The 15,197-nt window shown below is 37.5% G+C and overlaps 1 protein-coding gene across 50 annotated transcripts in view; it reads left to right on the top strand.

Moving 5' to 3' along the window:
* The window catches only part of PCM1 (pericentriolar material 1), a 116,600-nt gene extending 103,838 nt beyond the window's left edge, over positions 1 to 12,762 (top strand). For 44 of the 50 annotated variants that reach the window (XM_070068464.2, XM_070068460.2, XM_089325862.1 and 41 more), the window contains 9 exons: positions 194 to 391; positions 2,329 to 2,391; positions 2,641 to 2,776; positions 3,061 to 3,221; positions 6,447 to 6,516; positions 7,033 to 7,289; positions 9,214 to 9,306; positions 9,395 to 9,509; positions 10,861 to 12,762. In XM_070068464.2, coding sequence (XP_069924565.2) covers positions 194 to 391; positions 2,329 to 2,391; positions 2,641 to 2,776; positions 3,061 to 3,221; positions 6,447 to 6,516; positions 7,033 to 7,289; positions 9,214 to 9,306; positions 9,395 to 9,509; positions 10,861 to 10,886 — 1,119 coding nt within the window. In that variant the 3' untranslated portion in view covers positions 10,887 to 12,762. Of the gene's footprint in view, positions 1 to 193; positions 392 to 2,328; positions 2,392 to 2,640; positions 2,777 to 3,060; positions 3,222 to 6,446; positions 6,517 to 7,014; positions 7,290 to 9,213; positions 9,307 to 9,394; positions 9,510 to 10,860 lie in introns of all 50 variants that reach the window. The other 6 variants (XM_070068439.2, XM_070068453.2, XM_070068437.2 and 3 more) reach the window with 1 other exon arrangement.
* Positions 12,763 to 15,197: the final 2,435 nt, after the last annotated feature.

Raw genomic sequence — 15,197 nt, 5'->3', positions numbered from 1 at the left:
GTAAGCTGGGAGCTGGATTTGAAGTGTAACAGCGGGATTTGAACTGACACCCATATGGGATGCCACTGCTTCCGGCAATGGCCTAAACCTGCTACCCCAAAGCTACAGCCTCAATTTAAACTTTAACCATCTGTATTGCTCTACTCACAAATGAAGTTTACTGCAATCTTAAAATATCTGCTTTATTTAATAGGATTCACTGGCAAAATTTGCTGGCAGAAAACTGAAAGACTGTGGAGAAGATCTTCTTGTAGAGATATCTGAAGTGTTGTTTAACGAATTAGCTTTCTTTAAGCTCATGCAAGATTTGGACAATAATAGTATAACTGTTAAGCAGAGATGCAAAAGAAAAATAGAAGCAGCTGGAGTAATACAGTCTTATGCCAAAGAGGTAAATATTGATTTTGATTTTAGGAGTAGTTATTAGCATGTAAGTAGTTTTTATCATTAACTAATGTCATTTGACCCCAGCAAAAGCAGTTATTTGGTACTATTAGTTAACCAGATTATAAATCAGTACATGTGCTAGATGTCTACTAAATCTCAGGAGTAACACAGGGGTGAAAGATCAGGAATGTAGATAGGAATTGATACGAAATGCACATTGTCAGGTATCCAGTTCACTTTATTGCCACTCATTCAAGTCCCTAAAGAGAAAAGGACTAGGATCCAGTCTTTGGTCAGCTACCTGCCATCGATGTTGCCAGTTCTTAAACATTCTGAGAATATATTATCACCCAGAGGTCACACCTAACTGATACACATGCTAGTTTATTAGTTAGGGCTCCGGTTTCACATCCCTGGAGTTTCCTGTAACATGTCACTTTTTTTTGGTGAAGATTCTTTTACTTATAGCTTTATTTATTTGAAAGGCATAGGTAGAGAGTGTCCATCTGCTCATTCATTCCTAAATGGCCACAACAACCAGGACTGGGTCAGGCAGAAGACTGGAACTGCATCCAGTCTCCTACATGTGTGGCCAGGGCCCAAGCATTTGAACCATCTGCTGCTGCTTTCCTGGGCAGGGTAGCAGGAAACTGAATTGGAAATGGAGCAGCTAGAACTCGCCTTGGCATTCACATGGGATGTCAGCATTGCAGGTGGCAGCTTAACCTGCTGCACCACAACACTGGCCCCAAATTGGTCTTGATCATGCGTGAAATTGAATGAATTCGTTACCCCTCATCTTCAGGCTTACCAAGAAGGCCTTTTCCGTCGCTTTATACCCTTTACTTGACCCTCTGATCATGAGAGGAAAACCAGATCAAGAAAAGATGTGTCCTTGATCTTGGTCCTTCTTCCTTAGAATCCGAAGTACAGAGGTCAATATACTTGTTTCACACTTGTGTTATTTATATTCTACATATAAACTTCAGCCATTGCTGACAGCTTAAAGAAAATAAAACAGCATAATACTCTAATACATGACCAGAGTTGGTCTCCTTTCAATAGGTTTTGGATAAGCAATCTCATGAGGCCCTGTGTGGGGTGAAATATAATCTGACAAGAAAGACAAGGATTTCAAAATGGAGATGAAGTTAATTCCATGTGTAGAGAATCAAGTATAAAGACTTCTAAGGCAGGATTGAGCAGTTTGGAGAATAGAAGGTTACTAAGTGGTAAGAGTGTAGGTTAGGTTACGAGCCTTAAAAATCTTGCTAAGGTATTTTATTCTAAACATCATAGAAACTGCCATGGACAGTTTGAAGTTGAGGAATGACATAATCTTATGTACCACATTAAATAGGAATTATAGGAGAGTAGAGATAGAAGCAGGGAGGCAAGTTGTAAGGCTTTCTGAGTCTTCCAGGTAAAAAAGAATAATCAAACATTTTTAGTTTAGTGTGCAGCAACATACATATTTTGATAATTTATCCAGTAAAGAATTCTCATGGTTTAGAAGTAGGTAATGGAAGTAAAGGCTGGTTTCCTAATTGGCATGTGCTTCTTGGTGTATTAAGTGCCATTTACTGACTTTGGTATGACTGAACGAGGATGGGGACTAGATTAAGGGAGTTAATAAGTTTGAGATACGTCTTATATGAGGGTACTTCTAAAAGTTTGGAAGTATGGAATAAATAATTGGTTTATTTTGGTGCAGAAAGTTTTCAAAATCCATAATATGCTTTTCCATGAACTTTTTGAAAATTTTGCATCTTAGGAATAGTCAAGCAGGCACTGTTGCTTTTTTTGTCAATTTAAAACATTTCAATAAAACAATGCACTTATTTTTCTGAGAAACCATTCAGCTTTTCTGATGAAAGCCAAAATTTTTAAACTTTACTACACTCTTAAGTATATTGTTAAATTCTATTTAATTTACTATAGGCCAAAAGGATTCTTGAAGGAGATCATGGCTCACCAGCTGAAGAGATTGATGATGAGGATAAAGTATGTACCAGTTCATTTGTGCCTAGAAATAATGGTTTTTGAAAAAAATTTAACTGCTTTTACCTTAATGTTTGAGAACACAGTATATTATCAGATGTCTTCTGATTAGTTTTAATTTTGTTTTTAGAGACAAAACCAGACTGTCAAAAATGATTCATTGTATTTTTGTTATATAGCAACCATTAATTTTCATGATACTGTTTTAAAAGTACTTTAATTAGTTAATTACTCAAATTTATCTGTGGCTAGGACAAGGATGAGACTGAAACAGTTAAGCAGACCCAAACATCTGAGTTGTATGGTGGAGGAGGTCCCAAAAATCTAAGATCTGATGTTTCTGATCAAGAGGAAGATGAAGAAAGCGAAGGATGTCCAGTGTCTATTAGTAAGTTTAAGGCTCTGCACTGTGTTTACATGTTAATTCTTTATAGGTCAGTGAATCAGTTTGGTAGAGTGCAATGAGCATAGAATTAGGCATCAGACAACTAAATTTGAATTTCACAATGACCTTGACTAATTACTTGGCTTTTCCACACCACAGTTTCTGGTACTTACTGATTAGACAGTTTCAGATACTGTATACAAAGGACCTGTGCCATGCAGGAATGCAGTAAATGGCACCAATTATGATGCTGAAATTTACTAAGAGTTGTGTTTCGATGAATTCAGATTTGTCTAAAGCTGAAACTCAGGCTTTAAATAATTATGGAAGTGGAGAAGATGAGAATGAGGATGAAGAAGTAGAAGAATTTGAAGAGAGCCCTGTAGATGTCCAGACTTCACTCCAGGCTAACATTGAAACTGCAGAAGAGAATGAACGTGACAATCAGGTATTCCAATATAGATCAGTCCACTGTCTACCAATTTTAACTACTGAAAACAAATCATCTCAAAATACGCAGCTTTACCCATTCCCATTTCCATGAATACAGACCTCTTTAAAATTCTTAGTAAAATCTGACTTTTTTATATGTAACAATGTTTAAAACATTCTAATCTTTGAAAAACAAATATTTCAGAAGATCTGGGATATTAATCTTCATACTTTTCTTCCCAGTCATAGCTAGAAACAGTATTTGCTAAAAATAAAATCACTCTGTCCTCTACCTTGGCCTGTCCACAGGCAACACGTTATACTTTTTCTGTCCATATTTTTGAACAATGTGTGTGTGGTGTGTACTTTTCAGTTACATTTTAACCAAATATTTAGATTTTACCAAACTGTAAATATCACTGCTGAATCAAATGTTTCACCTTGTATTTTTCTTGAATTTAATGTTCAATTTTTTATTTTCTTTGAATGTTTTGCTCTGCCTTCCAACTGCTGTATAAACAAACGTCTCAGTAAAATTTTCTACAGGATGTCAATTTGTCATTTTGTTTCCTTCCTGTAACACTTCTTCCTGCTCCATTTTAGGTATATTTGTTATTTGGAACTATTAAACAGCTAACAGCCTAGGAGTCTCCTTTGTCATTCTTTTTTTGTCAGAGACCTGTTTAAGTCCAGTATTTGTCTTGTGATTTATTGTCTCATTTTGGTAAAGCACGCTGAGAAAGCATGCATAAAGGATACATCAGTAAAATCTTCAGATATCAGAAAACAAACACTGTGTGGATATTTTCTTTGATATTTAAAAGATAGTGCTCTTTGCAGTTTCCAGTGTTGCTGTTGAGAAAGCTGGTGTCTTTCTTAGTATCCTTTGTGTGTATTTTTTTCCCTTCTGTTCTCCAGAGGTTTTCCTCCTCTGGAGTTCTGAAATTTTATGATGTAAACACTGTTGGGAAGTGGTTTTTGTTTTTAAATTCACTTTGGTGAATGCTCAGTTGGTCTTTTCAGTCTGTATCATTTGATCAATGTACTTTTGCTGTTTTCTTCCACCATTTTTCTTTCCTTCTGGAGTTAATATTATCATATAATTAAGATCTAGAACTGATCATCTCATTATCTCATTTTCTTCTTTCTTCCTTTTATTGTCTCATTGCCTTATCTTTTTTTTTTTTTTTTTTTTTTTTGACAGGCAGAGTGGACAGTGAGAGAGAGAGAGACAGAGAGAAAGGTCTTCCTTTGCCGTTGGTTCACCCTCCAATGGCCACCAAGGCCGGCGTACTGCGGCCGGCGCACCGCGCTGATCCGATGGCAGGAGCCAGGTGCTTCTCCTGGTCTCCCATGGGGTGCAGGGCCCAAGCACTTGGGCCATCCTCCACTGCACTCCCGGGCCACAGCAGAGGGCTGGCCTGGAAGAGGGGCAACCGGGACAGAATCTGGCACCCGGACCAGGACTAGAACCCTGTGTGCCGGTACTACAAGGTGGAGGATTAGCCTTGAGCCGCGGCGCCGGCCTATCTTTTTGTTTTACTTTCAGGAATAATTCCTCAGCCCTAATACTTGTATGAAATTTTTTGCATTTCAGTTGTGATATTTTTAGCTTATGTTGTGTGTTCATATTAAAGAATGATGGAGCAGAAAGCTAGTTGGAGTTTGAGCTTCACTGAAGGGCATTTGGGTAGACAGCCAGCTATTTGAGACTCCTAAATGTCACTGTCTACTAGTCTGGTCTTTGGGTAGTTTCTCCAAGACAGTGTCCTCCATTCTCTTCAAGTCTGAGGTATAAAAGCTTGGTGGTTGGTAGTGCAGAGTAAGATATGCGAACGGGGCTCAGTGTCCCACCATCAAATTTGCACTATATCCTTGTCCTCAGTATTATATTTACTCACCTTCTTTACCCCTTCCCTAGCCCCGGTGTCCCCAGATGTGAAGCTCACTATTTCAATTTGTCTAAAATAGAACATCCCATTTTCTGTTGTGGTTGCGGAAGTAAACCTAGAAGTACACGTTTTCTTTAACCAGTTATAAAATAACTACCCTCCTTACCACTATAGTTCTTCCTCCTTACAAACTGGTACTTCAAATTGTGAAGGAATTCTCAGTTTTTGTTTCTCACTCTGAAGGTACTTAGTACATCTTCCTCTCCTCCTGGACAGTTTCTTTCATGAACTTTGTCTACATGTACTCTACAGTTTAATTTAAAACAGTCTGAGAAAAATAACTTGAAATACCGAGATTTATTTTTCCAGTTTGTTGTATTATTTTGAGGTTATGGAGAAAAGTAAACTTTTTACTTAGCAATCTGGAAATTGCAACCAGAGCCACTGCCTTTATAATACTTTTAGAAATTTAAATTCCCTCATATGAAGGTCTCAGGTTGAACAAAAAAACCACACACCGATAACCATCGTCTTCAGGCACTGCCATTAAAAGTCATTTTTTTAACTTTTATTTAATAAATATAAATTTACAAAGTACAACTTTTGAATTATAGCAGCTTTTCCCTCCCTAACCTCCCTCCCACCTGCAACCATCCATTCTCCCACTCCCTCTCCCATCCCATTCTTCATCAAGATTCATTTACAATTATCTCTATATACAGAAGATCAACTTAGTATATACTAAGTAAAGATTAACAGACTGCACCCACACAGACAAAGTATAGAGTACTGTTTGAGTAGTTTTACCATTAATTCACATAGTACAACACATTAAGGACAGAGATCCTACATGGGGAGTAGGTGCACAGTGACTCCCATTGTTGATTTAATTGACACTCTTGTTTATGACGTCAGTAGTCACCCGAAGCTCTTGTCTTGAGCTGCCAAGGCTATGGAAGCCTCGAGTTCAGACTCCAATCTTACTTAGACAAGGCCATAGTCAAAGTGGAAGTCCTCTCCTCCTCCCTTCAGAGAAATGTACCTCCTTTGATGGCCTGTTCTTTCCGCTGGGATCTCACTCACAGAGTTCTTTTTTAGGTTTTTTTGGTTTTTTTTTGTTTTTTTGCCACAGTGTCTTGGCTTTCCATGCCTGCGAAACTCTCATGGGCTTTTTAGCCAGATCTGAATGCCTTAAGGGCTGATTCTGAGGCCAGAGTACTATTTAGGGCATTTGCCATTCTATGAGTCTGCTGTGTATCCCACTTCCCATGTAGGATCACTCTCTCCTTTTTAATTCTATCAATTATTATTTACACATACTGGTCTTTAAACTGTCATTTGCTTCCTAGGTTCTACAAAATGACTTTGAGAAAACAGAAAGCACAAATATCCCATTAGAGCAAGAAGCTACTAGTAGAGGTAGGTAAGAAATCTAGAATGTTCAGATTATTTTTTTAAGCACATAAAAGGAACTTTAGATAATCTTAAAACTGAATTGTTAGCTAATGTAAATTAAAGATACTTTGGGCTTAATATCTTCTCCCCTTAAATCCTTTGTAGGAAAAGAGGGGATATATTTTTGCAAACAGCTGTTAAAGAAATGTTAAGTATTATCCACACAGAAAACCTCTTCAAGGAACATCTCCATACAACTGAGGGGAATTTTTAAAAAAATATCTGCATTCCTGGACATTATTCCTGGAAATCCTAATTTATTAGACATAAGTAACTTTTGGGAATTTAAATTTTCAAAGTATCTCTAGATGAATCTGATCAACTAAATTTGGGAACCATTGCTAAAGAAAATTTGTAGTTGCCCTATTTTTTTGTGAATTAAGTGTCATAATTACACTCAATCATGCATTTTGTGTAATAGAAAGTAAAGTTTAGTAACCGTGGCATTACACTGATTTTAAGACTTTCTTTCGATGACAGATGACCAAGATAGCTCTCCTGTGAAACCCTGTTACCTCAATATCTTGGAAAATGAACAACCTTTAAATAATGCTACTCATGATGATTCGCTCAGTACTGTTGAGTCATCTAAACAGCCCAGCCCTTTGCCATTACCTTTAACCGAAATGGAAACCTTAGTGCCTAGAGTCAAAGAAGTTAAATCTGCTCAGGAAACTCCTGAAAGCTCTCTCGCTGGAAGTCCCGATACTGAATCTCCAGTGTTAGTGAATGACTATGTATGTATCCTTTATACTCGTAAGTTTTTATTTTTCATTTCTGTGCATATTCATTTTCAAGTTAACATTTTCAGTATATAAACTGAACCCCACTCTGTTTAGGTTTAGAACTTGTTGGAACATTTTTCTCATTCACACTTGTTCTTTTAAATTTGAGCAGAAATGTGTTAGTGAATTAGAATTACCTTTCAGAACCTGAAGGCTGTTCTACAGTGTTTAGTTTTGAGAAATAAAGATGAGATATAGATGGTAACTTTGAAGAGAGTTCAAGTTCAGATCTGCAGTACAAATGATACATGAATCAGCATTAGTCTCTTAAACTACCCATTTTGAACTGCTCAACTGTTTAAAGCATTTAAGTCTTTAATGAACTAAAAGTTGATATTTGGGATGCAAAATGAAACAATTTGACAGTGGTAGAGTCCTTATCTATAAACAGTGAATAACCAAAAAATGTAAAAATTTGCAACTAAAAGAGAAGGTACAAAAGTGTAGTTTTACTATGGACCTTTGTTTCTATTGAATTTTATACCAAGTTATTTTTGCATCTTGAGTTGAATAGATTTTTATACACTTTTATCAACAGAAAGTAAGAAATCTACAATATAGTTTTTGAACCAAGACAGATAATTTTTGGTCTAAGGAAAATGCTTGTTTTTAAAAAATTAAAATTGACTTTGTCTAAAGATTTATATAGTTGTAGTTTTGTAATTTGTTACAAATCGGGCTTATGTTTTAAAAACAGAATAACTTTTTTTTTGACAGGCAGAGTTAGACAGTGAGAGAGAGACGAAGAAAGGTCTTCCTTTTCCGTAGGTTCACCCCCCAAATGGCTGCTACGGCCAGCGCGCTGTGCCAATCCGAAACCAGGAGCTTCCTCCTGGTCTCCCATGCAGGTGCAGGGCCCAAGCATTTGGGCCATCCTCCACTGCCTTCCCGGGCCACAGCAGAGAGCTGGACTGGAAGAGGAGCAACCAGGACAGAATCCGGCGCCCCAACCGGGACTAGAACCCAGGGTGCCAGCGCCACAAGCAGAAGATTAGCCTAATGAGCCACGGCACCGGCCAAAAACACAATAACTTTTTAAAGGAGTTTTGCTTGCCTTGCTGCCACTAAGATTATGCATCTAAAACTTACAGTTACCAATTAGGTTTATTCTTGTCATTTGATCAGTATATAGTCTTCTGGAAGATACTTAGTTGAGATTAACTTGAAGTTAGATTATACAAGGTCTTGAATCTGAAGGGTGGTCAGGGATTCCTACTGAAGGGTATGTATATGTTTTATAAGAAAGTGAAATGGTCAAAGTCATGGTCTACGAAGATTAATGTGATCGATATATGATATGCTATCAAGGAAGCTACATTAGGAGACACACTATCACATAGGTGCAAAATATGAGCTGAACAAGATGAGCTGGGTAAGAAATAGTGCAAGGTAAGGTTTCTACTTGGGTAGAATGATACATTAAAAAATCAGAAGGGTCAACTAGGAGAAGAATCTGGTTTCAGAAAAATACAATTTGAAGTGATCCCAGAAGTGAATTACTGAATTCATACCTCGTCTAATTGAGCCTCAACAGTTGATAGGTTGAGAAGTTTACTTATGTTCTGTTGCATGTAGCTCTGATGGCATTCTGTAAACATTATGAAAAGTTTCAGATTCATTTAGCTCTCATGTATTACTGTTTATTCCTTCAGACTCTAAACTAGTTTAATAAAATAAGAATGCTCAACAGCTTGTTCATAACTACATGTGAAGCCCTTCTGAACTTCTGATACTCAATTTATTCATAGCTAAATATGGAAGAAAACAAATGATAGAATTATTGATGTATACAGCCATAATACACTATTTGTCATGGATGACTTAGGTCTAAAGATAGAGTGGTTTTCTCTTCACTAAATATTAATTCATCTTACAGGAAGCAGAATCTGGTAACATAAGTCAAAAGTCTGATGAAGAAGACTTTGTGAAAGTTGAAGATTTACCACTTAAACTGACAATATATTCAGAGGTATTTGGTTCTCTTTAATTAAGCTTGTCTTTTTATAAAAAAATTTTAAGATGGAAAATGATTTGTATGTTTAATTTTAATTCCAAAGGCAGATCTAAGGAAAAAAATGGTTGAAGAACAACAGAAAAACCATTTACCTGGTGAAATATGTGAAATGCACACTGAAGAATTAGCTGGAAGTTCTCAAACACTAAAAGAACCTGGTAAGAGTAATCAATTTTAATCTTATAATATTGAAAAATTGAGTGTAGATACCCTGATTTATCTTTTATATGTCCTACTCCAAGTACCTGGGAGATTTAAGACTAATAATTGGAAAGGAGGCATAATTGTGAAAATTTTAGTTTAGCTACTTGACATATAGAGTAGTCTTACCAAGTCATTTTTTGTTTTTAAAAGCCTCAGTTTTTGCAAAGTAATAGATACATGTGCATAATTTAAGAAGGGTGCAAAAGTTAATGATAAAAAGAAAGAATCCTTTCTTTTAACCACTGGTTTTTAGTTCTTTTGGAGGAGGGGTCTGACATAACTGCAGTATTTTATCATTTTTCTTAATGTTTAAAATTCAGATAACCTGTCTCCCCTATGACAAGTGTGTACTTAGATCTAGCTTTCTTCCTCCCAGTTCTTATTTTTGGTTTTTCTGGTTTTCATCTTTGCTATTTTAAATAGATATACTGTCTGGTTCTGTCAGCTTTGGACATTACCTTGTTTGGCTCCTCCTGGCTCTTTCCTCTTACCTTCTTTTTGGCTTTACCCATACTTTTGTCATTAAAAGCGAACACAAATTTTGACTTGATAGCTATAATTAATTCTAATATACTTTTCCTGAAGATGATTCTACTTAAGTATCTTTCATCATAGAGTCAATTAATAGTTAAATAGTTCCTTCTTTGTGTTTCTAGTAGCACAACTTCTGGGCTGCTCAGAGACTTTCTTGCATTAAGGTCAAAGGATTTTGTTATTCTCTATCAGTTAATTGAATTCATATACGATGGGAGGGTTCTAGAAATGGGGTGAGAAGGGTAGACATTTCAAATATCAAACCTTCAGTTAATTTCCCAGTTTTCTGCTCAGTTCTTCCTTTAGTGTGTGACACCCATCTCAGCTGAGCCTCTCATGTTTCTAGACTCTGGCTGCCTTCCTCTATCCTTTTTAGTCAGCCTCCATCTATGTTGAACATTCTGATCATTTGTTGGTACAGCCTGTTCTCGCAACTGCTCTTTTCTTCTTTATGTAGGTTTATACCTTGTTATTATAGTTCCTTTTTTTCCCCCTGGTAGGGTGTTTGAAAAGACAAGTATTATCTGCTTAGGCTGCCATCATGAAACAGGAGCCTTCATGTGTGTATGTGTATGTGTGTATGTATGTGTGTGTGTGTGTTGTTTCTTTTTTTCACCATTTGCTATCAGGGAATTCAAGCCAAATTGGAATTTTCTTTATAATAACCTTATATATTAAAAGTAAAAGATTTAATGGAAGAGAATATGTAAGAAGTAAATTCTAGTAAGTAATATTTTAATTAGGTAACTAATAGCAATTATTGTTTTTCAGAAACAGTGGGAGCCCAAGCTATATGAGATGTCTTCAGAGGCTCATCGAACTTTTGTCTTTACACAGTGCATATCTAAATGACACTAAATAAACATCTGCTTTGATCTGTATAAAAATGTACATTAGTTTGACACTGCATTTTTGATAGATGTGCTAATTTCTGCCCATGGCAGTTTTAAAACATCAGAAACTGAATTCTGGACAGATTTAAACCTTGATACACTGTGGGTTTGTTTTTGTTTTTGTTTTTGTTTTTTGTCTTGATTTTTCCCCCCATTGTGATGTTTGGTAATATTAAGTTTAAAATGTAGTTTAAATAAAGTTTGGCCTTACCTGTAAAGTACCCCTTTTGGAAATTATGTTGAATTCTACACAGTAAGTCATTGTTCTATAGAATTTTAGGCTATTCAGAGAGTAGTGGTTAAGAGAGAAATATTTATTATAAAGCCCAGCCATTAGACCAGTCTTCCAGCTAATGCCAGTGTTGCTTCTCTTGGGTCCAAAGTTCTGTTAGGCACCTGCAGGGCCTATTCCTGTGCAAGAATAGGGCTGGTTATAAAGGTAACCCAGATACCTGAATTATTTAGAAAATATATCAATAATTCATTCAAATTTGATAAGTTCACAACTTACATAGCTATCTATTAGGTGTTTTCTAGAATTTCAGATCCTAAGTTGTCTCAGTCTAAATTTTTAAATTACCTTTATATAATGAGGGAGTATTATTGCACAGATAAGTAATATTGCATTTAACTTTAGATAATCACACTTTCAAGTGGGGTTAAGTAGAACTAAATTGATAGAACAGGGCATTAATCTTCTATATGCCTTGACAGACTTACTTTTGGAAGTGATAGTTTAATACCAAAGCAAAGCATTTGGCCTGTGTGTGAGAGAAGCAGATTTGCAGATAACGTCCTATGCCCTATGTCCTTTTTCACTGTTAAAATCCATGTGACTTTTTCATAAGTCTATCAACTTTTTAAAAGGTGATTTACCCTTTTATCCCAAACTTGCCATAGACACAGTAAGGTTTCTCAGAGCCAGTTAACAGTGAGTCAGTCAACATTACGCAAATGAATGAAATGTGAAGCATTTGTTCCAAGTAGTAATTTAAATTTGCTAACAATTAACTAAAATGCCCTATAAAATAACTTGGTATTCCTTTAAAATTCTTAACACCTGTTAAAATGTGGTATCCATTCAGGGAATACCAAATGAGGATTCCTTATGAGGACTCCTTATGAGGACATTCACTGTATTGCTAAAGACATCATCTCCAATACATCCTATTCAGAAAACCACCCATCCAGAACCAGGAACTCTCATCCTATTAGACTATCTCAGAGAAAGGGGTACAAGAAGTTAAAGTCTATGAACACTTAAGTTCTGTATTTTCTAGATATTGGTCAGAACAGTGGGAAACTTCCATTTTGGTACTCAAACAAAGCCTTATTTGTAGCTCTCTCTCTCTCTGCATGCATATTAAAGATAGGCATGGTAGAAGAATTGAATTTATATCTTAGCTACTACCATGGTACCTGTTTACCAACCTTGCTTATTTGACTTGTTTAATAGCTGCTATCTACTCTTACTTTCCTATTTCAGTCGATAATTTAGTTTTAAAATACCCAGGGCTTGAGAACAGATAACTTGTTCAGTAGATTTTGCCTAATAACTATTGCTGAAGAGGTAGGCATTAAATACTCCTGTTTATCTTAAGGTAAAATTTTGGTTAGAGATAGGAGAAAAGGCCAGAATGAAAGAGAAAGAACCCTACTGAGGTTGAAATAATGCCTAATATAATGAGCTAGCCAGACTATGGAAGTACTTTGTATTTTGTAACTTTACACTTTGGATAAATGCTTTTTCACTGTTAATAAATGTATATTCTACATTGAACCTTTATTTGTATTTTCATTTAAATTGACATTCTTTTGAGTATTCCAAAATTTTGCCTTATTTGACAACTTCAAGCATAAATCATCAAGGCATGAAAAATAATGACAGGGATAAACAGGAAGACTGATTCACTTCGAGACTATTTTCCTTTAAGTGAACATATCCTTTGTTTCTTAGCTGTATGTATTTTACATACTGTTGTCGGAATGTATATGTTGATGTGGTCGGTAAAGTCAGTGCAGTCCCAGGAAGAAATGAGACTGAAGACTTGGAAAGAAGGAGTTTATTGTACTCACAGGTCCCAAAGAAGAGATCATCACATACCATCTAGGGTTGTACAGGAAAGCCAGCCAGAGCCATGGTTGTGGTTCCCTGGGAAAAGGCAGAATAAGCAGTTTGGGATTGGTTCAAATTCAAAATTGGTTCAATTCAAAATTGGCTCAAATAATTCTGCTGGCCTTTGAGTACCAAGTGTGGTTTCTAGTTTCCTGTTACCTTACCCTGGGGTGATTTAGGGCAAGACAAGTAATTGGCTTGGCAGAAATGAGTAAGGAGATGGTTAGGGATGTAGAATTGGTATTGGGTAGTTTGCGTATGAAAGACCTCAGGGCCTAGCCCTCCTGCCTAAGAAGGGTGGGCTCATCTGTCATCAACAGAAAATTGCAAAATAAGTAAAATAGCATGATTAATTTTTTTTAAAATTTTTTTGACAGGCAAAGTGGACAGTGAGAGAGAGAGACAGAGAGAAAGGTCTTCCCTTGCCGTTGGTTCACCCTCCAATGGCCGCCGCGGCCGGCGCGCTGCAGCCAGCGCACCGCGCTGATCCGATGGCAGGAGCCAGGAGCCAGGTGCTTTTCCTGGTCTCCCATGGGGTGCAGGGCCCAAGCACCTGGGCCATCCTCCACTGCACTCCCTGGCCACAGCAGAGAGCTGGCCTGGAAGAGGGGCAACCAGGACAGAATCCGGCGCCCCGACCGGGACTAGAACCCAGTGTGCCGGCGCCGCTAGGCGGAGGATTAGCCTAGCGAGCCGCGGCGCCGGCCATGATTAATTTATTTTTAAAGATTTATTTTGTTTGAAAGACTTTGAGAAGGAGAGGCAGAGAGAAAGAGAAGTTTTCCATCCGCTGGTTCACTCTCCAACTGGCCAGAGCTGCGCTGATCTGAAGTGGAGCCTGGAGCTTCTTCGCATCTTCCCACGTGGGTACAGGGGCCCAAGGACTTGGGCCGTCTTCCACTGCTTTCCCAGGCCATAGCAGAGAGCTGGATTGGAAGTGGAGCAGCCAAGACTTGAACTGGAGCCCATATAGGATGTTAGCACTGCAGGCAGTGGCTTCACCCGCTAATGCCATAGTACCAGCCCCGATTAATTCATTTAGTATTCAGTGGTCATGTTTATTCAAAATAGACTGTCCTATTTCTTTTCCATTTTTAACAAAAACAGCTCCTCTGTCAAGCAGATATTTGCTTCGTACTTCTCACTGTACAAATAGGTTGCCAGTTACCTTTACTGGAGAAGCCAGCATTTCCTGTTCTTACTGTGCAACTCTAATCGTCCCTGTTTTTACTATCTACTTTATTCTCAGGTTCACTTGTGTCACTGACTGGCTCATTTTCCACAAATTAAAAGAAGGAAACCCTATTCCTGCAAATAACTTTAATGCATATGAGCATATAAAGTGTTCCAATTAAAAGATATTCCTTTGTGTGGTTACTTATCTCCTCGACAAGGACACTTCAAAAAGTTAAGGCAAAAATAGAATTAAAAGAGTTTATTTTGGTGCTGAAATATTTTTAAATCCATGCATATTTATAATATACATTTTTGGGGCTGGCACTGTGCCACAGGTTAATCCTTTGCCTGTCGCACTGGCTTCCCATATAAAAGCCAACTTTTAGTCCTTGCTGTTCCTCTTCCATTCCGGCTCTCTGCCATAGCCTAGGAAAGCAGAAGATGGCCCAAGTCCTTGGGCCCTTGCACCACGTGGGAAGACGCGGAAGAAGCTCCTGATAGGCCTAGCTCCTGCAGCCAGTTGGAGAGTGAACCAGCAGATGGAAGATCTCCCTCTCTGTCTCACTATAATCAAGTAAATAAAATTTTTTTAAAAAGTTGTGTTAAATATGCATTTTCCATGAACTTTCTTGAAAAGCCCTCATATAGGTCTAACAGATCACTTAATTATCAATGTTATTTGACTGGAGTCCTTTATAATACCCCTTGGGGCTGGCACTGTGGCATATAGGGTAAAGCTGCCTTCTGCAGTGCCAGCATCCCCTGTGGGCGTAAGTTTGTCTCCTAGCTGCTCCACTTCAGATTCAGCTCCCTGCTGATGATCCTGGAAAAGCAACAGAGGATGGCCCGAGTACTTGGGCTCCTGTACCTACATGGGAGATCTGGATAAAACTCCTGGCTTTGGCCTGACTGTTGTGCATATT

Source organism: Oryctolagus cuniculus, chromosome 2, assembly GCF_051225735.1.
Source record: "Oryctolagus cuniculus isolate XC-2025 breed Fujian yellow rabbit chromosome 2, ASM5122573v1, whole genome shotgun sequence".
NCBI lineage: Eukaryota > Metazoa > Chordata > Mammalia > Lagomorpha > Leporidae > Oryctolagus > Oryctolagus cuniculus.
Note: the sequence above shows the minus strand (reverse complement) of the source record. Positions and strands in the feature narration are given on the sequence as shown.